The sequence below is a fragment of the Myotis brandtii genome, unplaced genomic scaffold, assembly GCF_000412655.1.
Source record: "Myotis brandtii unplaced genomic scaffold, ASM41265v1 scaffold600, whole genome shotgun sequence".
In the NCBI taxonomy this organism is placed as follows: Eukaryota; Metazoa; Chordata; class Mammalia; order Chiroptera; family Vespertilionidae; genus Myotis; species Myotis brandtii.
In genome coordinates, this window is record NW_005370273.1 from 665,796 (window position 1) to 686,056 (window position 20,261).

A 20,261-nucleotide genomic window follows, 5' to 3' on the forward strand; every position below is an offset into this window, starting at 1 on the left:
ATTATTGATAAAGGTATTACATATGTGTCCTTATCGCCTTATTGCCCTCCCCACCCCCTACTCATGCGTGGGCAGGTATTTAACCTGTCTGTACTTTGTACACTTCTTACGGAGATGGTAAGGCAGTATATATACTTTGCTTAGAATAGTACTGTAAATAAGAAGTATATGTGTTTGTTAGTAGTAGTATTTTTATTATTGAGGACAGTGACTAATAAAATAATCAACAACAACCAGTATAATTTGATTTCTAGTAGTGATATATGGATATGGGTAAATTTATTTAACAGAAAAGGATGGATGGGATTCATCACTTGCTTGAATTCTACTTAAATACATTTTAGAAAACTTCAGGAAACAAAACTAAAGCAGCTAAAAAATATTAATGTTCCTTTTTATGGAGTGATAGTTTTTGTATATACTTGTTTAAACTAAACAGATATACTCTCTTTATGACATGAAAAAGTCCCAGAGAAGGTGAGGGTAGAGATGGCTGCTAAGAATATAAACTTTTGCATAGTGCATCACATTTTAAAAGTGCTTTCTTATGCTTTTTCCACTCAAATTTGGTGAAAATAGATACATATCTACATATATTTAATTTTACATGATATTGGTCCATAAAGTTTTTAAATTTCCTAGCTTTATCTTTTTAGGATCAAATCGTTAGAACATTAAATGCTCTTAAGGCAAGCAGTAGATTGGAGGAGTGAATTGTATTTCTATTTAATTTGTTCATCCTCAGTTCTTTTTTTTTTAAACATATTTTTTATTGATTTCAGAGATGAAGGGAGATGGAGAGAGAGGTAGAAACATCAGTGATGAGCAAGAATCATTGATTGGCTGCCTCATGCATGCACCCCACTGGAGATGGAGCCTGCAGTCTGGGCATGTGCCCCAACATGGAATCGAACTGGTTCATAGGTCGATGCTCAACCACTGAGCTGCGTTAGCTGGGCAGTTCTTTTTTTTTTTTTTAATTAAAAAAATCAAAGGAACAACCAAACCTCTCTTCCCCTTTCTCTTCTTCAGATCCCTATTACAAAATAATGTACACTTATTATAGAAAATGTAAAAACAGAACATACACAGAGAAGTAAGAATCACCTTAATTTCATTACTCAGCTTAATATTCTGATAACAGTTTGATGTCTAGACAGCTTGCCTTTTTTTCCTCTGTGGGAATATGCACACATAGTCACTCTTGTTACTAACTTGCCTTTTTTTTGTTGTTAAATATTTTTATTGATTTCAGAGAGGGGAGAGAGAGAGAGAGAGAGAGAGAGAGAGAGAGAGAGAGAGAGAGAGAGAGAAAGAAAGAAACATCAGTGATGGGAATCATTGATCAACTGTCTCCTGCACGTCCCTATTGGGGGTTGAGCCTGCAATCCCGGGCATGTGCCCTTGACGGGAATTGAACCCGGGGTCCTTCAGCCCACAGGCCAATGCTCTATCCATTGAGCCAAACCAGCTAGGGCAGTAATTTGCCTTTTTTTCTGTCTGTGGGGATATGCACACACAGTCACTTGTGTTAGTAACTTGTTTGCCTTTTACAGTGATGTCATCAGGAATGCTATACACACAGATGTTTTTTATTTTTAAAATAAACTTAGTATCATGAACGTTTTAATGTCATTTAATTACCTATAGTATCATTTACGATAGGTGCATCATATTCCATTGAGCACATATGCCATACTGAATTTTATTTTGTATGAAAATTCGTGCAAGAGTAGGCCTTCCTTCCCCCGGCTGCTGGCACTGGCTTCACTCCAGCACTCAGGACGTGGGCTGCTTCGCTCCAGCCCCGGCTTCTTCCGGAAGGATGTCCGGAATGATGCTCAGAAGGATATTTGGTCTAATTAGCATATTACCCTCTTATTATTATAGATGTATTTGTTGCCTATTCATGGGCATTTTGAAAATAAGCTGTATCGTAAATATCCTGTACACAACTGTTTTGAACATCCATTATTATTATTTTTAAAATATATTTTTATTGATTTCAGAGAGGAAGGAAGAGGGGGAGAGAGATAGAAACATCCATGATGAGAGAGAATCATGGATCGGCTGCCTCCTGCAAGTCCTCCACTGGAGATCGAGCCCACAACACCCTGGGCATGCCCTTGACCGGAATCGAACCTGGGACCTTTCACTTCGTAGGCCAACGCTCTATCCACTGAGCCAAACTGGCTAGGGCTATCCAATTTGGAATTACAGACTTATAGGATATATACTTTCTTCATGCTTTTGACACAGATTGCTAAACTATTCTCCAAATAGTTGGTATCTACCTATATGCTTGCCAGCATGAGGTATTTTCTGTTGAGATGTGAATTACTCCTCTTCTGAATTAGTGCAAATTCACTTTCCATTGCCTCTAGAACCATCTTTTTCTTCTTCACTTTCTGTTTTTCTATTCTTTTATATCCTTCCTCCTTCACACCTAAAACTTCATAGAAGCTGAATTTGACCCAGGTTGGAGAAGAAGCTGTTTCCAATGATCTTTATCTCTCTCTTCACCAGCTTCTTAGTGTATTTTGCTGTAAAATATTATGGGAACTCTCTTTGTAAAGCACCCAATTTTTCAAAGGTCATTTCTTTCAGTTTTACAGATCTTTATTTTCACGTTTGTTAATGTCTTACATTTGTGAGGTGACCTCATGTTCTAGCCTGGTGGTGAAGAGAACTGTCCCTGGGACCCTGTGGACCAGGTTCAGATCCCAGCTTGTTCTTTTTAAAAAAATATATATTTTATTGATTTTTTTACAGAGAGGAAGGGAGAGAGGGATAGAGAGTTAGAAACATCAATGGGAGAGAAACATCCATCAGCTGCCTCCTGCTCACCTCCTACTGGGGATGTGCCCGCAACCAAGGTACATGCCCTTGACCGGAATCAAACCTGGGACCCTTCAGTCCGCAGGCCGATGCTCTATCCACTGAGCCAAACCGGTTAGGGCTCCCAGCTTGTTCTTGTTGACTAGCTTTGGAATCTAGGACATGTTATTGACCCTGTCCAGTCCTCCTCATTTTTCACTAGTGGAGATCATGATAATACTTTCCTTGGTATTTTGTTAGGATTTTAAGAGGTGATGCTTACAATTGCTCAGTACGTTGCTAACATTTAGTAATTACTCAGTAGGGCATCTTTTGTTAGCATCTCATCTGACGTGTGCGAACGAAGCAGGGATTATTTTTGTCCTTCTGCATCTGAGTGAATGGGTTCAGGAAGAGGGAATACTTTTCCTGTCATCACACCAGAAAGTGATGTTGTCCAAACCTGAATTTAGGACTTTTGTCTTAAGGACTACTGCCAAGTGGGAGAACTAAAGTGGAGGACAGGAATTGTGCCTAATAATTAGGATAACATAGGAACAGCATGAAAAGTCTAAAAAGCTTTATATACGGGGCTTGAGAGGTGCAGCTCCAAAAAGCCTTGACTAAGCAAGTTGGCTCGAGGATGACAGTAGCTCCGGGAGCAGAGGAGTGGTTCCTGTGCATCTTGGCGGGAGAGAGGCTGCTGTGTATCCTTTAGGCTCCCAGACACAAAGGCCAAAGAGTCTTGAAAAAAGTTTAGAGCACCAAGATCAAAACATTTAATAGATTTTTCTACTTTGGTTCAAATTAGAATGGAATCTTGCTTTAAATATATATGACTGATTAGGTTTTTATCTTAACTTGTTTCCGACAGGGCATGGTGCTGATGTGAAATGTGTAGACTGGCATCCAACAAAAGGGTTAGTTGTTTCAGGAAGTAAAGATAGTCAACAGCCAATCAAGTTCTGGGATCCCAAGACTGGGCAGAGTCTTGCAACACTGTAAGTGATAGGAACCCCACCTTGGTCCCCGAACAAAGGGAACAAAGCTGCCTGTGTTCTTTTAACTTTTAGCTTTCTCTCCTCTCGCGTATTTTTGAAAAAGTAGGTTAGACAACAGATGGATTTGTATCCATAACAGTCTTATTAATTAAATATGATTTATGTCTGAATTCCTAATGAAATACGGCTTGATTTATGCTCTGCCACAGCTATCTAAATTTAATTTGGGTATCACGGGAGTGGAAGGTGAGGAAGAGATTGCGAAGGAGGTGGTTATTACTATTCTGACTTACTGTCTCTCCTCATTATAATGCACTTGGCACTGTGTGGAGTTGATGTGTATGCCCCTCACTAGACATACAGCCCAGCTTTCTCCATCCCACTATGTCTATTTATAGAGAAGCTTTTCCTCTATTTTTGAATCAGTTCTCAATTTTTTTGTCTGAGATGCTTACTTATGATGCAGCTACATAATAAATTTTTTTCTGAATTATCTGTAAACATGCACAGTGATATGAATATGTTGTTAACATTGTTTTGACCAAGCAGCTGTGTCCCGGTCCTCGTGATTGGGAGTGAGCTGGTTGGAGCAGGCTGCCGTGGCGCACACCTCCACTGGCCGCAGTCCACCCGCGTGTTTGGCAGTGGTGCTCTGTGGAGATGTGCACTGTGCAGGCCTCGGCTTGTGGCAGTGTCTTGAGTTCAAATTAACCTTCCCACTATCCCATGTTCTTTTTTTATGCTTTGTCTTAATGAGAGGAGGTTCATTGAAGTTAAAAAATTTAATGAGCTTTATTGAATAGTAATTTATATGTTCCAATGCTTCCCCTGATTCAAAGATAAACTTTTATATCCATTTGAAGCTCTGCTGCTATTTTAACTGGTTAAGGAAAGCAATGCTTAGATACTGGACATTATTTCTGTCATTGACCTATTTATTTCAAATGTACTTTTAACTGTGGTCCTATAATGCTGTTTCTTCATGCTTTATTGCTTCTAGGCTAAACCTCTTGCCATCTTGACCCATGTGCTTTTCAACAGAAATGGCCATTATATGGATTTAGATTTGTTTTTAATTCTTACATTATTTTCTTGGTACTTTGTTTCTAGTCATGCCCATAAAAACACAGTGATGGAAGTAAAATTAAATCTCAATGGCAATTGGCTACTCACAGCATCACGTGACCATCTCTGTAAACTTTTTGATATCAGAAACCTGAAAGAAGAGCTTCAAGTCTTCCGAGGTCATAAGAAAGAAGCCACAGGTCAGTGGCTTTTAGAGACACTTCTCCTTCTGACTTGCCTATGGTGTTCTGAGGTCCTAATAATTTTGCCTTTCCCTGTGTTTTTGTTTTACAGCTGTGGCCTGGCATCCTGTTCATGAAGGACTTTTTGCTAGTGGAGGGTCCGATGGCTCTTTGCTCTTCTGGCATGTTGGGTATGTAACACTTATTATAAGGACGTTGCCTATTGTTTGAAGAGAGCACCTGAAAGTGTAAAACATGACACTGTTTGTATGTTCTCTGAGTGTTCATATGTTCTATGTCAGAGACTTCTTGCAGCTTTCCATTCTGGAAACCCCGCTTGGACTAGAAAACTTAGCACATTTATTTTTGGATGTAGAAGTCATTAAGAGCAAGTAAAATAGATTTTCTTGTTTCTTATTGGTAAATCATTTTTGAAGCATTTTCCCTAGCTGGTGTGGCTCAGTGGTTGAGTGTTGACCTATGAACCAGGAGGTCATTTTCGATTCTCGGTCAGGGCACATGCCTAGGTTGTGGGCTTGATCCCCAGTAGGAGGTGTGCAGGAGGCAGGAAATCAATGAAACATCATTGATGTTTCTCTCTCTCTCTCCCCCACTCTGAAATCAATAAAAACATATTTTAAAAAAATATGTTACTGATGACAAATCAGCGCCCCTATATCATGTGAAATTGACAGATTAAAAGTAATAGGCTTTGGTAGCTATATGTTACACTAAAATAAAATGTCTTTATATATGTATATATATATATAACTTTTATATATATATAAAAGTTATATGTATATATAACTTTTGTGAAAAAGACTTCTTTCTGTGGTGCTATTGTAGGGTAGAGAAGGAAGTGGGCGGGATGGAGATGGCCCACGAAGGAATGATCTGGAGTCTGGCGTGGCATCCTCTTGGACATATCCTCTGCTCAGGCTCAAATGACCATACCAGGTAAGCTTTCTGTGAAAAAAGTAACAAGGGGTTACTGTGTTCATGGGGCAGGTGGAAATAAGTATGTACATTTTTTATTGATAGATTGGTATATTAATTTGTATTCTATCTTGTTCTTAGGAACATTTCTGTGGTGTTTTATAAGTACATATGTTATGAGAAGGAGATTGAGTATTGAATATGACTTTGTTATTCAAATTTTGTTTTGCCTTCTGATTAAAAAACGTCTTTCTGCATTTTAAATTTTTAGAAGAAAAGCATTGTAAAATTGTGTTTACCAGAGGACTGGTTTGTACTTTTTTTTTTTTTAAATATATTTTATTGATTTTTTATAGAGAGGAAGGGGGAGAGATAGAGAGTTAGAAACATCGATGAGAGAGAAACATCGATCAGCTGCCTCCTGCACATCTCTTACTGGGGATGTGCCCACAACCAAGGTACATGCCCTTGACCGGAATCGAACCTGGGACCTTTCAGTCCGCAGGCCAACGCTCTATCCACTGAGCCAAACCGGTTTCGGCTGGTTTGTACTCTTAAGTGCCCAGAAATATGCTGAGCTCATGCTCCTTGCCTTTCGCATCCATCACTTTTATTTTGCAGCAAATTCTGGACCCGAAACCGACCAGGTGATAAAATGCGTGATCGCTATAATCTAAACCTATTACCAGGAATGTCAGAAGATGGAGTAGAATATGGTGAGGCTCCGCACATTTATCCTTCTTTGAAATGAGATAGTCTGTTATAAAAGTGTTAGGTATTGAGAAGATTTTACAAAATGAATTTTAGTTTTATAGTTTATTGATTTGTAAACCACCGATGATAAGTTTCATTTTTATAAAAGTTCTAATTTTATTGGACCACTACATTTATAAAATCTCTATTGTGGATGTGTTCCTATTTATAGATGACCTTGAACCTAATAGCCTGGCAGTAATACCAGGGATGGGAATACCAGAACAACTTAAATTAGCCATGGAACAAGAGCAGATGGGTAAGAGAAATTATACCTATTAATTCTATTTTTATAAAATTTTTATAGGTCTGTTTTCTTATCTTTATGGTATTAAGTTATTTTGATAATGCCATTTTTTTAAAAGAAATGTTTATATAAGTAATGTAAACTGCTAACATTTAATCTGTTCTTCCAAAAATGTGTTCATTGATGAAGTGGCCACTTTTTTTTATATCCTTGACTAATTACTTATCTTTATGATTACAGGGAAAGATGAGTCAAATGAAATTGAAATGACAATTCCAGGTTTAGATTGGGGAATGGAGGAAGTGATGCAAAAGGATCAGAAAAAAGTACCTCAGAAGAAAGTTCCTTATGCAAAACCTATCCCTGCTCAGTTCCAGCAGGTGAGTGGCCCATCTCGTTCATGCATTGGTGGTGCTGCTCGGTGAGTCTGATTGAAGTTTAGAAACAGGGTTCTCGGCATCCTCTCATTGTTGGTGATATTTCTGTGCTGTTGACCTTTAGAGCATTTTTCACATATTTCAGGCATTCTTAGACGTAGTTCTCATCTGCTGCTTTGCATTTAGTGCTGAGTTTGTCATGAGTTTTCTCCAGATCTTTTATTATTCTCACCTCCTTATTATCATCGATGCTATTGGAGGAAGGAAGAAAAAGAAGCCGGAGCACAGAGAGTGCATCAACTCTCTTCTGCATTGCCTGTCTTCTGCTTTATTGGTTCCCTCAGCACAAGGTGGGGGCGGGGGAGGGGGGGAGTCCTTTGGAAGAGGCAGGTGAGCTTCACATTCTTAATAACATGCCAGATCTAACAGCTTTTAGTAATTTAGTGATTGCTACCTAGTCATGTGCTTGCCAAATCCTACTCATGTGTCACTAAGAACTAGCATCAGAAATAAAGATAGTGCACCAGGTGCGCCACCTTGTATTCAGAAAGTTGGAATGAGCCAATGAATGACATGATAGAATGGTTTTTCTCATTCTGCCATTGTAAATTACACACTTAGGGCATATTTTAATATTCTCTTCTTTCCCAAGGCTTGGATGCAAAATAAAGTTCCAATTCCTGCCCCAAACGAGGTACTGAATGACAGAAAAGAGGACATTAAATTGGAAGAGAAGAAAAAAACGCAAGCAGAAATTGAGCAAGAAATGGCCACATTACAGTATACTAACCCACAGCTTCTAGAGGTAAGCTCTTTGGGGGATTCCAGATGCTCTAAAAAGTAGGGCTGACATTATTGATATGCTCCTAAGGAGAAGGGACGGGCCTCTCAGAGGGTCTGATAAGCACCACCCCTTCTTCCTCTACGGGAGGAGCTAGTTTCTAACTAGAGCAGTCAAGCAGTGAGTAGACCTAAGTTAAATATACACTTTAGTAGAAAAGAGAAAGCCAACAAGTTTAAATTTAAATTCACTTATTTATCCCCAGATAAAATAATTTTTCTTTTTCTGTCAGCTCTAAAGCAGGTGGTTTGTTCTTAGTTTTCCTACCTTGACAGCTACCAAGAATAACAAAAAACTGGTAAATTTTTGGGCTTTTCCTGGTCAAGATGGATGTACATAATCCTGACTGTTGTTTCCCAGCACCTAAGAAGAGTTAGTCTAGAGCAGTGGTTCTCAACCTTCCTAATGCTGCGACCCTTTAATACAGTTCCTCATGTTGTGGTGACCCCAACCATAAAATTATTTTTGTTGCTACTTCATAACTGTAATTTTGCTACTGTTATGAATCGTAATGTAAATATCTGATATGTAGGATGTATTTTCATTGTTACAAATTGAACATAATTAAAGCATAGTGATTAATCACAAAAACAATATGTAATTATACATGTGTTTTCTGGTGGTCTTAGGCGACCCCTGTGAAAGGGTCGTTCGACTTCCAAAGGGGTCATGACCCACAGGTTGAGAACCGCTGCTCTAGAGTGAGTCTGGAGGCCTGAGCGCCATCTGTATGTCTGAATGTTATATGGACTCTAGTTACTGCTGGGGCTTTAAGAGGTTGATGCCTCGTGTTTGTTTTGAGGTTCCCCAATGAAATAAGTGACAGCCACATTGTCATCTTCTGGCTTACTTTTCAGTATGCTTTTTCTTTTTTTCTTTCCAGCAACTTAAAATTGAAAGGCTTGCACAAAAACAGGCTGAGCAAATTCAGCCTGCTCCTGCATCTGGTACCCCTCTTCTTGGACCCCAGCCCTTTCCAGGACAAGGTCCAATGTCTCAGATTCCTCAAGGTTTTCAACAGCCCCATTCATCTCAGCAGATGCCAATGAACATGGCTCAAATGGGGCCTCCAGGTCCACAGGGACAGTTCAGACCCCCTGGACCCCAGGGACAAATGGGACCACAAGGTCCTCCATTGCATCAGGGAGGTGGAGGGCCACAAGGATTCATGGGACCACAAGGGCCCCAGGGCCCACCCCAAGGGTTGCCGAGGCCTCAGGACATACATGGCCCCCAAGGAATGCAAAGACATCCTGGACCTCATGGCCCTTTGGGACTTCAAGGACCACCTGGGCCACAGGGTAATTCTGGTCCTCAAGGTCATATGGGTCCTCAAAGCCTACCTGGCCCACAAGGTCACATCGGCCCCCAAGGCCCACCTGGTCCCCAGGGGCATATGGGCCCTCAGGGGCCTCCAGGTACTCAAGGTATGCAGGGGCCACCTGGTCCCAGAGGAATGCAAGGACCTCCTCATCCTCATGGAATACAAGGCGGGCCCGGGTCTCAGGGGATCCAAGGTCCCGTGTCTCAGGGACCTCTGATGGGACTGAATCCAAGAGGAATGCAGGGTCCTCCAGGCCCTCGAGAGAATCAGGGTCCTACTCCCCAAGGCATGATGATGGGCCACCCACCTCAAGAGATGAGACCTCACCCTCCAAGTGGACTACTGGGACATGGCCCTCAGGAGATGCGAGGCCCTCAGGAGATGCGAGGCCCTCAGGAGATGCGCGCCATGCAGGGGCCTCCACCTCAAGGGTCGATGCTGGGCCCTCCCCAGGAGTTACGAGGGCCGCCAGGCTCACAAGGACAGCAGGGGCCGCCCCAGGGCTCTCTGGGGCCTCCACCCCAGGGTGGCATGCAGGGGCCCCCTGGGCCTCAGGGACAGCAGAACCCTGCCCGCGGGCCACATCCGTCTCAAGGGCAAATGCCATTCCAGCAGCAGAAAACAGCTCTACTGGGCGATGGGCCCCGGGCCCCCTTCAATCAGGTATTCTTTCTTTCCAACTGTGGGCATTACCCTTTGGGAAGATGCAGTGCACGGATGCGGCACAGCTGACGGGAATGCCTCTCAGGTGGTGATAGCGGCCTGAGAAGAGCATCACAGCTGAAGTGGGAGACAAGAAAATGAAATAGACCATCACACGTATTGCAATGTGAATCTTAACTTCTTAACCTGTATTTTAATAGATGTTCTTCCAGAAAAGATGGAATCTAGATAATTGTTCCAGGCCTCCAAAAGAGCTGTGGCCTGGGGAGGAAGCTGGGGGACTGCCAGCCTGTTGTGCTCCCTTTTCTGGGTCCTTTGTAGCGTGGCCTGCCAGCTCTACCTTTTCAGATAGTTGTTTAAGGCCCCAGTAGACCTTAATTCTCAGGCCAGAATTACACATTCTCAAATTCTGACCCTGTGGACGGAATTCTGTCCAAGTTGTTTTCAGCTTACAAGAATATTTGTGAGGGAATATTTCTATGGAATTTTTCTTGACCTTTTTTTGGTGGTTCGGCTTTTATTGGCCAAGTTATAGTGCTCAGGTTGCTTGGGGAGACGTACAGAAGGACTGCATGAGCAGGGAAGGGTGAACACGCTGGCCTCTGGGGTGTGTGCTCCTGCACCTTTCAGAGGACGTGACTCCCTGGCCTCCATTCCCGTGGAAAGGCCATACTGGACACTGTGTAGAAAGCACTCTGTTAACAGCTCTGAGCATTTGTCATGTGAAGATGACCACTGGATTTTTAGAATTAAAAGAACTAGCTAAATAAGATTATGTGGTACTCTTCATTAGATCTTCCAGAACTGAAAAATTTTATAGCAGTGAAGAATCTGATGGTATTTGAGTTTACTTCCAGAATTTATTGTGCACTTTTTAATAAGTTTTATTCTATCATGTACTAAAATATTTTATAAATGCAAAGCATAATGCTGTAAAGATTTAATTTACATATAGAAATATTGATGGAATACCCTATTTGAAATAGGGTATTTCACATCTCAGAAGTTGGCCTGATGAAATCTTTGCTCATGTTTGTCACATACTGAAATACTTTCTTCACTTTGACCAGGTGAATTATTTAAACCAATTGTTTTAATTGGTTTAATTTACTGAAATTGCTGTCAGGTATTAACAGCATGAGTTGTTTGGGGATGAAACATACAAAAAACAAATATAGAAATTACTGGTGTTATTGTTATAGCTATCGTGGTGTCCTGCAGTGAGAGCTGCTCTTTCATGCCAGCTAGTTTGGAGTGTGAATACAATTTTGCTATTGATTTTTGAAACTGTGCTATTTTCATAGAAGGTGTGTGTGTTTGTCAACAGACCTGATCCAAGGTCACTGGACAGTGTGGGAAATCAGAATTTAGACATGGCTAGATAAAAATACTGAATATGAGGACTAGGGACAAACTTGGGGTCCAGAGCAAGGAGATTAAAAGCATCAGAGCAACAGGTTTGTATTAAGATAGAAGCTGCCAGAACCAAATGAATCCACAAGATCCCAGATGACGGAGCAGAGAATGAGCAGTAGGTAGAGATAGGGGGCATGTGAAAGGAGCAAGCTGGTGTGGACACCTCCCTTGGCAGGAGCCCAGCCCTTTCTGTTCTCCACTCCCCTTTTCACACCCAGCCCTGCTCCCTGCCGTTTTGTGGCACCCGAGAGGTGTGGCGCGTCCTGGAAGAGTGCCGTCTCCCTGTTGCCAGGAGGTCCTCTGTGTGGGGTGTTGTCATTACCTCATGATTTCTCGCTTTCCATTGACGTTCTTGTTTAGCTTAAGAAGTCAAGATCTAGCTTTAAATAATACCTATCAGCAGGTTTAAAATAGGTGTGTTTCCTCTTATTATGGTAAAAGAAGTATCTCCCTGAATTTAAGGACAGTTTTGCTATGATGTCACTAGCTATACATTTACTGCTGGAGGCTTTGGGGAAACCTAATGTTTTTCTCTTGTCACATTATAATACAATTGCTATTCACAAAGCACAAGCTGTGGTTTCACACTCCCTCTTTAAAAACATCTTTTCAGGAAGGACAGAGCACAGGCCCCCCACCCCTGATCCCAGGCCTAGGGCAGCAGGGAGCACAAGGTCGCATCCCCCCTCTTAACCCTGGACAAGGACCTGGCCCTAACAAAGGTAAATATCTGCTGGCGGGAAAAGAGGTTGTATTTCACCACCTTGACGCAAAAAAGAAAAAAAAAATTTTTTTTTTACAATGCATAGCTTTACTGGTAAGTGTTTGATAGAATGGTCACTTGAACCTCTAGGAAAAACAAGAGCACAGCCACTTCAGGTCACAGTTCTGTCTGATGATGCATTCACCCATGGCTTTGCTTCGTTAGCCAGAAACCTGCTCAGGCAGCGAGCTCCTCCGGAGCGGCCGGAGGCCTGTCCGCCTGCGGGGATGGGAGTGCTCTGTGCCTCCAGCGCACGAGCAGCTGAGAGCTGAACTGGGTCATGTTATATGTTTTGATGGGATAAAGAATTCCGAGATTTTAAGTGTTTTTAATATCATCCCCTTCTCCCTCCAAATTGTATCAAGTATTGGATTATTTAGCTGGTTACATTATTCTGCGCCACTTGGAAAGAATAGGGCAGCGCACCGACCTGCCACGCCTCAGGTGGTTGATGCTGTGGAGAGCACAGAGATGAGAATGCCAGTGTTTAGAGCAGCGATGGCGAACCTTTTGAGCTCGGCGTGTCAGCATTTTGAAAAACCCTAACTTAACTCTGGTGCCGTGTCACATATAGAAATTTTTTGATCTTTGCAACCATAGTAAAACAAAGATTTATATTTTTGATATTTATTTTACATATTTAAATGCCATTTAACAAAGAAAAATCAACCAAAAAAATGAGTTCGCGTGTCACCTCTGATACGCGTGTCATAGGTTCGCCATCACTGGTTTATCACTTAGTTAGATGTGGAGCTATTTGGAAATTAGGTGTTAATCTTAGGAGTTGAAAGAGCACATGCTGGGAGCCAGAGTCCTTGTTCCCAAAGGGGTAAGCTCTTCTCCTGCGCCCTCAGGAAGAGCTGGAGCAGGGATGTAGAGGCTGCAGGCTGCTGGAGAGTTGAGGGGAGGGCTGGAAGGGAGTGGGGGGAAAGTAGGAGGTGCAGTGGTACATTCAGTGGGAGGACAAACCAGAGAGCCTGTGTACTGTGCAGGTGGCTTTTCAAAGAACTTCACTCCTTTTCCTCTTTTTATTTAATTTTTATTTATTTATTTTTTAAATATGTTTTATTGATTTTTTACAGAGAGGAAGGGAGAAGGATAGAGAGTTAGAAACATCGATGAGAGAGAAACATTGATCAGCTGCCTACTGGGGATGTGCCCGCAACCAAGGTACATGCCCTTGACCGGAATCGAACCTGGGACCCTTGAGTCCGCAGGCCGACGCTCTATCCACTGAGCCAAACCGGTTAGGGCGTCTTTTAAATTGGCTAAGCCCACAGCATCCTGTGGTTCATGTTAGGGTTCTTGTGGTTTTATCAGATGAAGATAAGTCCTTGTCAGCATTTCCAGCCCTAGCACTTGGGGAATTTAAAGCTTGATTGAATGTATATGAGATATTAGAGGTAGGGATAAAGGAAGGAATACAAGAATTAGATGCTTATTTAATCCCATCCTATGGAGGGCAAGTAAGAGAAAGCAAGCATGAAGGACCATCTTTGGAATTTGGGGGCTGTAAGAAAGAAGAGTCTTTTATCCACAAGGTACAGCCGTCAGCAAGCTGAGAGCCTCCTCTTCCCCCCTCCCCCGCCCTGTGTCTGTCTCCGCCTGTTTCCCTCCTTGTTCTTCCCCTCTTCTCTTTCTTTCCTCTTCTCTTTTCTCTTTCCTCCTTCCTCCTCTCTTTTTTCTCCCAGGGACAAAAGGGAGAAGGGAGAGCCGAAAAAGGGGCCCTGCTGTCCCCTACTGGACTCACCCGCGCTGCCGCCCCATCCCCGGGCGCCACGTCCCTTCTAACTGGTAGTGGTGGGTTTCTTTCCCTGGATAAACAGGGGACTTGTAGACAGAAAGAGTCATGGGAAGATTAGTCTTCATAGGTAAGTCCAAGTGGAATATGCTCAGCTCCTCGGGTCAGAGGTCACACCCAGTTCCAGCAGCAGAATGTCAGAGTGAAGACGTACGTCAGGGATACTGAGAGGTGGGGGCTGTCTTCCATTAGGAGACAGGTCTGGGGCATTTGCAAGCTGAACCAAGAGGCGGGTCGGCAGGGGCTTTCCTGAGCGTGATGGAGAGGGCTGGTTTCATGGAGGGAAGGAGAGAATTCTTCAGATGCTGTATTTTCATATGGAAACTTCCAAGTTTTTTAAAACATGTTCGAATGGTGAGGAGGGATTGAAATGGACAGAAATGTAAGAGGAAGGACATTGGAAGGGTAGGAATTATGGCTTACTATGATACCTGGAAACAAAATTCAGCTCATCTTTATTGCCAGGGTGCAGAATGAAAAGAATTTTATTTAAGCCCTTAGTTGTTTTAGAGGCAGGAGTGTCTCTTTGCTCTCCACTTTTCAGAAATGTGATTTCATTGTATGTTGACCGAAATAAGTGCTCGTTTAAAATGGCCACAGCCGTTCAGGAAAACATCCCCCAGAGGTGGGAGGTGAGCTCAGTTCACCATCAGAAATTCACTGGTCTTTTTCCATTTTTATTCAGTAATTTAAATATATTACATGTTCAGATACTTCAAAAAATTTTTGGTGGGTTTCCAAATATTATTTGCAAAGAATGGTGACAATATTATAGAGGAGGGGTATCATTCCTAGAGAGGCAGAAAGAGTGTTCGCATGAACCTGAACCGGAGCCTGCGTAGAGCGAGGCTGCGTGGCCCCAGGCACTCAGAAGAGAAGCGCCTCCCTGTGCCTTACAAAAAAGAGTGTCCAGAACCAAAGTGTGAGTAACAGGTCAAGTGAAATGAGCGAGGGGTTAAAGGAGTGACATCGGAGGTGGCAGCAGGGAGCCCAGTGCCCTGTGATGGGCTCTGCAGGTCTTACCAGTGCAGCGGGAGGCTCTGCTTGGCTGCCTGGCCTGCGCGGGAAGAGGGGCAGGGAGGGGAGCTCAGGCTGTTCCTGTGAGGCTGTCTTATGTTTCCTACTTAATCGCTATCTTGGAAGGTGGGTGTTGCTAATGCCATTTGAGATGGGTAATTTGCTTTAGGTCGAGTGGCTTAACTAGCGGGTGATGAAGTTGAAATCTGTACCACAAAACCCTAGTTCCTCTCGTTATATGATGCCTTGGAGATGGTGGTCTCCTCAGTGTGCTGAGAGCCAAGAAGGGGAGACTCTGAATGAAAGAATGCAGGAGCCTGGAAGACCTGGTAAAAGCAGCTTTGTTTCCCGTAGGTGACTCCCGGGGCCCTCCAAACCACCACATGGGCCCGCTGTCCGAGAGGCGGCACGAGCAGAGCAGCGGCCCCGAGCACGGTGCCGACAGGGGGCCGTTCCGGGGCGGCCAGGACTGCAGGGGTCCCCCTGATCGACGCGGCCCTCACCCCGACTTTCCTGACGACTTCAGCAGACCAGATGACTTCCACCCTGACAAGCGCTTTGGCCACCGATTACGTGATTTTGAGGGGCGAGGAGGACCTTTACCACAAGAAGAGAAGTGGAGGCGAGGGGGGCCCGGGCCTCCCTTTCCTCCTGATCACAGGGAGTTCAGCGAGGGGGATGGCCGGGGCACAGCCCGGGGCCCGCCAGGGGCATGGGAAGGCCGCAGACCTGGAGATGAGCGATTCCCCCGGGACCCCGAGGACCCACGTTTTCGAGGGCGCAGAGAAGAAAGGTGGGGCAGATACTCTGTGGGTCTGTTTCTTCTTCCCTGGAGCTTTTTGTCTATTTTCCCCACAAAGTCTCTTTTTCACTTGTAGCCTATACTCTCCACATTTTGCATTTAGACTTTTAAAAAAATTATGCTTTTTAACCTTTATGTGGTTCTTTTGTCTTTACAAAAGAATGTGGAAATCATTTTTTCTTTGCATCTTTTTGGTTGTTTTAAAGTAATGGGAAGATCTGCATACTACAAAGTTTCTTGGAACGGATTAGAAATTTCCAGGTTCTGTGGATTAGAATGATGAAAGACGAGACAGATATATAGATGAAGAATAAAGGAATTGTTCAATAGACAGTTCTTGTGAAATTGCCTAAAGATCCTAACAAAATCAAATTAGTGCTGTTAAAATAGGTCAAGGTCAGTCTTGAATGAGCACTCAGCTTGCTTGGGGTAAAAAAAGAACACAAGAGCCTGGCCAGTGTGGTTCAGTGGTTGAGCATTGGCCTGTGAACCAGAAAGTCACGGTTCCCAACCAGGGCACATGCCTGGGTTGCAGGCTTGATCCCCAATGGGAGGTGTGCAGGAGGCAGCCAATCAATGATTCTCTCTCATCATTGATGTTTCTATCTATCTCTTCTTTTCCCTTCCTCTCTGGAATCAATATTTTTTAAAAAAAGTAACAGGAAATATGGAGGGGAAAAAAAGAAAAATAAAAAAATAAGAGAAATATGGAGAAAAAAACTAGAATTAGTGTAATTTCAAGAGAGACTCAGAATAGTCAATGAAGATGATATTTACTGTGTGCTATTTAGCCTCGTTGTTACAGTGAATTGTCAGACAGGTGTCACTGTAAACATTTTACAGATATGGGGCCACACTGAGAATCAGCAGTTTCTTGACCTTTGAAGGCCCTGCAGGGCTCATGCTGTTCAGCACTCCTGCCTGCTCCACCTCAGTCTTCTGCTCATCTCTCTTCCCATCACAGTTCTCACTACTGTTGCTAGGAGGTGACTGAGTTAAAGGTTGGCAATCCCCATCCTCACAGGATGTGTTAGAAAAGGTTGGCTGATAAAAGGGCCGCAGAGGGTGAAATAGTGGGTTAAGGAAAGCAGCTATTGGAAGGGAGTTTTGGGGGGAAAAAAAAGATTTAAGGGCTCCCAGTTTTTTGTGTGTGTGTGTGTTTTATTTTTATATATTTTATTTTTTTACAGAGAGGAAGGGAAGAGGGATAGTTAGAAACATTGATGAGAGAGAAACATCCATCAGCTGCCTCCTGCACACCCACTACTGGGGATGTGCCCACAACCAAGGTACCTGCCCTTGATCAGAATCGAACCTGGGGTCCTTCAGTCTGCAGGCCGACGCTCTATTCACTGAGCCAAAGCGGTTAGGGCAGGGCTCCCAGTTTTCATAAGGGCCTTTCTTTATGATAGCCAGGTATTCACTCTGAAGTGGCTTTTTGTCTCTGCAGGCGCCTCATTTCCAATGGCTTTGGCAGCAACAGGACTTTGATTTCTTGAGTCTCTGCATCTTGCGCAGTTTCAGATTTACTAAGCCTCAGTTTGTGCTGTGTTTTGTCTAAACTGTGGTGCTGCTTACAGCTTCGTGCTGCTCTTTGGAGATGCCCACCAGGCTTTTGGTCCTGCTGTGCTTGCTGCTCCCTCTGCTTGGGACTCGGTTCCCAAACGGTGTGGCTCACTTCAGGTGGACCTCTCCTCCTGCTACACCCAGGCCTCTACTCTGCTTTCTATTGCTTCACAGCACCTGGCACTGTGTGACACTAGTGCTGTGTCCATTTCTTCCTCTCTTGCATCCTGGGAGCTCTGCTCACCCACCCCTGAGGCCTCAGCACCTGGAGCAGCATTAGTGTCGCAGTAATGTGATGAAATGAACCTGTTAGATAAGGAAGGAGAGGCATTTGAGAGAGGTCAGCTTGTTAGGAGCTCAGGCTGTTGTAACCAAATTCCATCCTGCTAGGCGTAAGCAACAGAAATCTCTTTTCTCACAGTTCTGGAGGCTGAAAGTCCCAGATCAGGACCCAGCAGGGTGGTCTCTGGTGAGACTTCTCTTCCTGGCTTGCAGACGGCCACCCTCTCCCTGTCTGCAGCTGGAGGGGAGTGAGCAAGCTCTCCCTGGTGCCTCTTCTTAGAAGGCCACTGAGCCCATCATGAGGGCCCCATCAGTAAACTCTAATGACCTCAAAGGCCCATCTCAATATCATCACATTTAGGTCTTCAACATGTGAATTTTTTTTTTTTTTTTTTTTTGGGGGGGGGGGGGGGGGGGTGGTGGTGTGTTACACAAACATCTAGATCTTAACAGGAGCTGTTTTCTGATTAGGGCATCTTAGGTTCTCTCTGTTTTCTTGTAACGAGGGCAGTTGCATGATGGTTCCTGGGCGAGAGTCCTGCTGTGTTTGGGGGTTACCCCTGTGCTTCTCGGGGCAGTAGTGCTGTCTGCTTTTCCTCTTCCTGCTCCGCCCTCTCCTGGCCATCCCACCCTTACCTTTGCTGTTACTTCAGCCAGTGTGCTGGTCATCCCCTGTGTGTGCAGGAACATGACTCAGACGTTACCTCAGGCCAGGCTCTTCACTGGAAGCTAAAGCCACTGGGGACAAGATTGTGGGGACAGGGGTACCTGCAGAGGAGATTGCCTTTGTGCAGTGAGGTGCGGGCCCTTCCACCTGTACATCATAATCCATGAAACAAACAGGCGCCACTTAGAAAGTGTAAGGATGTTTAACCGGAACCTAATCATAAGGAAACAATCAGAAAAGTTCACATTGTGGGACATTCTATAAAACACCTGGGTGACCTTTCAACAACGTTAAGATCACAAAAGATAAACTAGGGAGGTGGACAGTTGTGAATTAAAGTAGAACACAGAAACATGACTACGAGTGACAATAAGTGATTATGACTGAAATTCATATTTTAAAACAACTGTAAAGGACATGTTGAGGACAAATGGAGACAGTTGAATGAGACTATAGAATAAACAATATTCCATGTTAGAGTAGTAACAGTATGTTATAGGAGAAACGGTGTTTTTAGAAGGAACATACTGTAGTGTTCAGGGATGATGCACATGCCAGCAGCTGGTTTTAGAATGTTTTAGAACATGAATCTGGAAACAGGTGGATAAAGAGAAGCTAAAGCTCATGTGTGCAACTGTAAGAACTGATTAATCTAGGTGATGGATACATGGGCTTGTTCTATTTTTTCAACTTAACTGTAAATTGGAAAAATTTCAAAGTAAAATGGAGCAAAAGATAATGGGATGGAGACTCAAGAAAAAGCAGAAGGCCTGGCCTGAAGGAAGTCCCGGCAGGTGGCTCCTGCGGACCAGCCCACGCCCTTGCCGCCTTCTGACCCTTCTCGCTGCCTGGGGCCTCCTGGCTCACGCGCCCTTCCTGCTTGCAGGCCCCTGTTCTGCTGCCCCCCAGCTTCAGCAACACTCCCGCTGACTGACTCCCAGTCCAGAATCCTGAGGGAGGGAAACTGTCCACTAGCCGGGGCACCAGCCTGCCCGTGAGCCAATACCTGCTGTCACTAGTCTGCTGTGGAGCGGGGCTGTGGGTGACAGTAATAGCCACCCCTGTGTAGAGACCGGAGTGGGGGCCAAGGCAGAGGCCCCCAAATATGTCTGTCATAGTTGGCAGGCATGGGCCCACAATCTCCTTTTTTCCTGATTATATAAGTGTTAAATATTCATTACAAAAATTTCAATGATAATGAGAAGTATTTGGGAGCAATGGTAAAGAGCCTGGGCTGAGGGGCAAGATTGGCTGAGTTCAAACCTGAGTGCTTATGTGTATCCTTAAATCCATGACTTAATCTCTCTGTGCCTCAGTGTTCTCATGGGTAGAATAGAGTTAGTCATACCAGCTTCATGGGGTGGTTTTGAGGGTGGAATGAAATGAATAATGTAAAGCGGTTGGCATGATAGAAGCACTTAAAAAATGCTCACTGCTATTATTATTCCTCAAAGCCTAAAAATATTAAAATAATTCTACATTCTGATGTTTACTTCCTGCCTGTTTTTGCCTGTAATATTGGGATTGTAAAATGTGTACTTTTAAAAATGCACAATTTTACTTTTTCTCCCATTTAACTTTGTATCCTGTCTTCTTATATCATACTAGAGGCCTGGTGCATGAAATTCGTGCATGGGAGGGGGGTGTCCCTCAGCCCAGCCTGCACCCTCTCCAATCTGGGACCTCTTGGGGATGTAGTCGGATTGCCCTCCCCTGCCGGCCTGATCTTGCCCCCAACTGC

The 20,261-nt window shown here is 43.7% G+C and overlaps 1 protein-coding gene across 3 annotated transcripts in view; it reads left to right on the forward strand.

Moving 5' to 3' along the window:
* The window catches only part of WDR33 (WD repeat domain 33), a 111,246-nt gene that overhangs the window by 85,888 nt on the left and 5,097 nt on the right, over positions 1-20,261 (forward strand). For 2 of the 3 annotated variants that reach the window (XM_005879465.2, XM_014550398.1), the window contains exons 8-18: positions 3,692-3,818; positions 4,929-5,083; positions 5,178-5,256; positions 5,912-6,022; positions 6,623-6,717; positions 6,927-7,013; positions 7,242-7,381; positions 8,031-8,183; positions 9,103-10,206; positions 12,236-12,344; positions 15,558-15,996. In XM_005879465.2, the coding sequence (XP_005879527.1) occupies positions 3,692-3,818; positions 4,929-5,083; positions 5,178-5,256; positions 5,912-6,022; positions 6,623-6,717; positions 6,927-7,013; positions 7,242-7,381; positions 8,031-8,183; positions 9,103-10,206; positions 12,236-12,344; positions 15,558-15,996 (2,599 nt within the window). The remainder of the gene's footprint in view (positions 1-3,691; positions 3,819-4,928; positions 5,084-5,177; positions 5,257-5,911; positions 6,023-6,622; positions 6,718-6,926; positions 7,014-7,241; positions 7,382-8,030; positions 8,184-9,102; positions 10,207-12,235; positions 12,345-15,557; positions 15,997-20,261) is intronic. The other variant, XM_014550399.1, reaches the window with a different exon arrangement.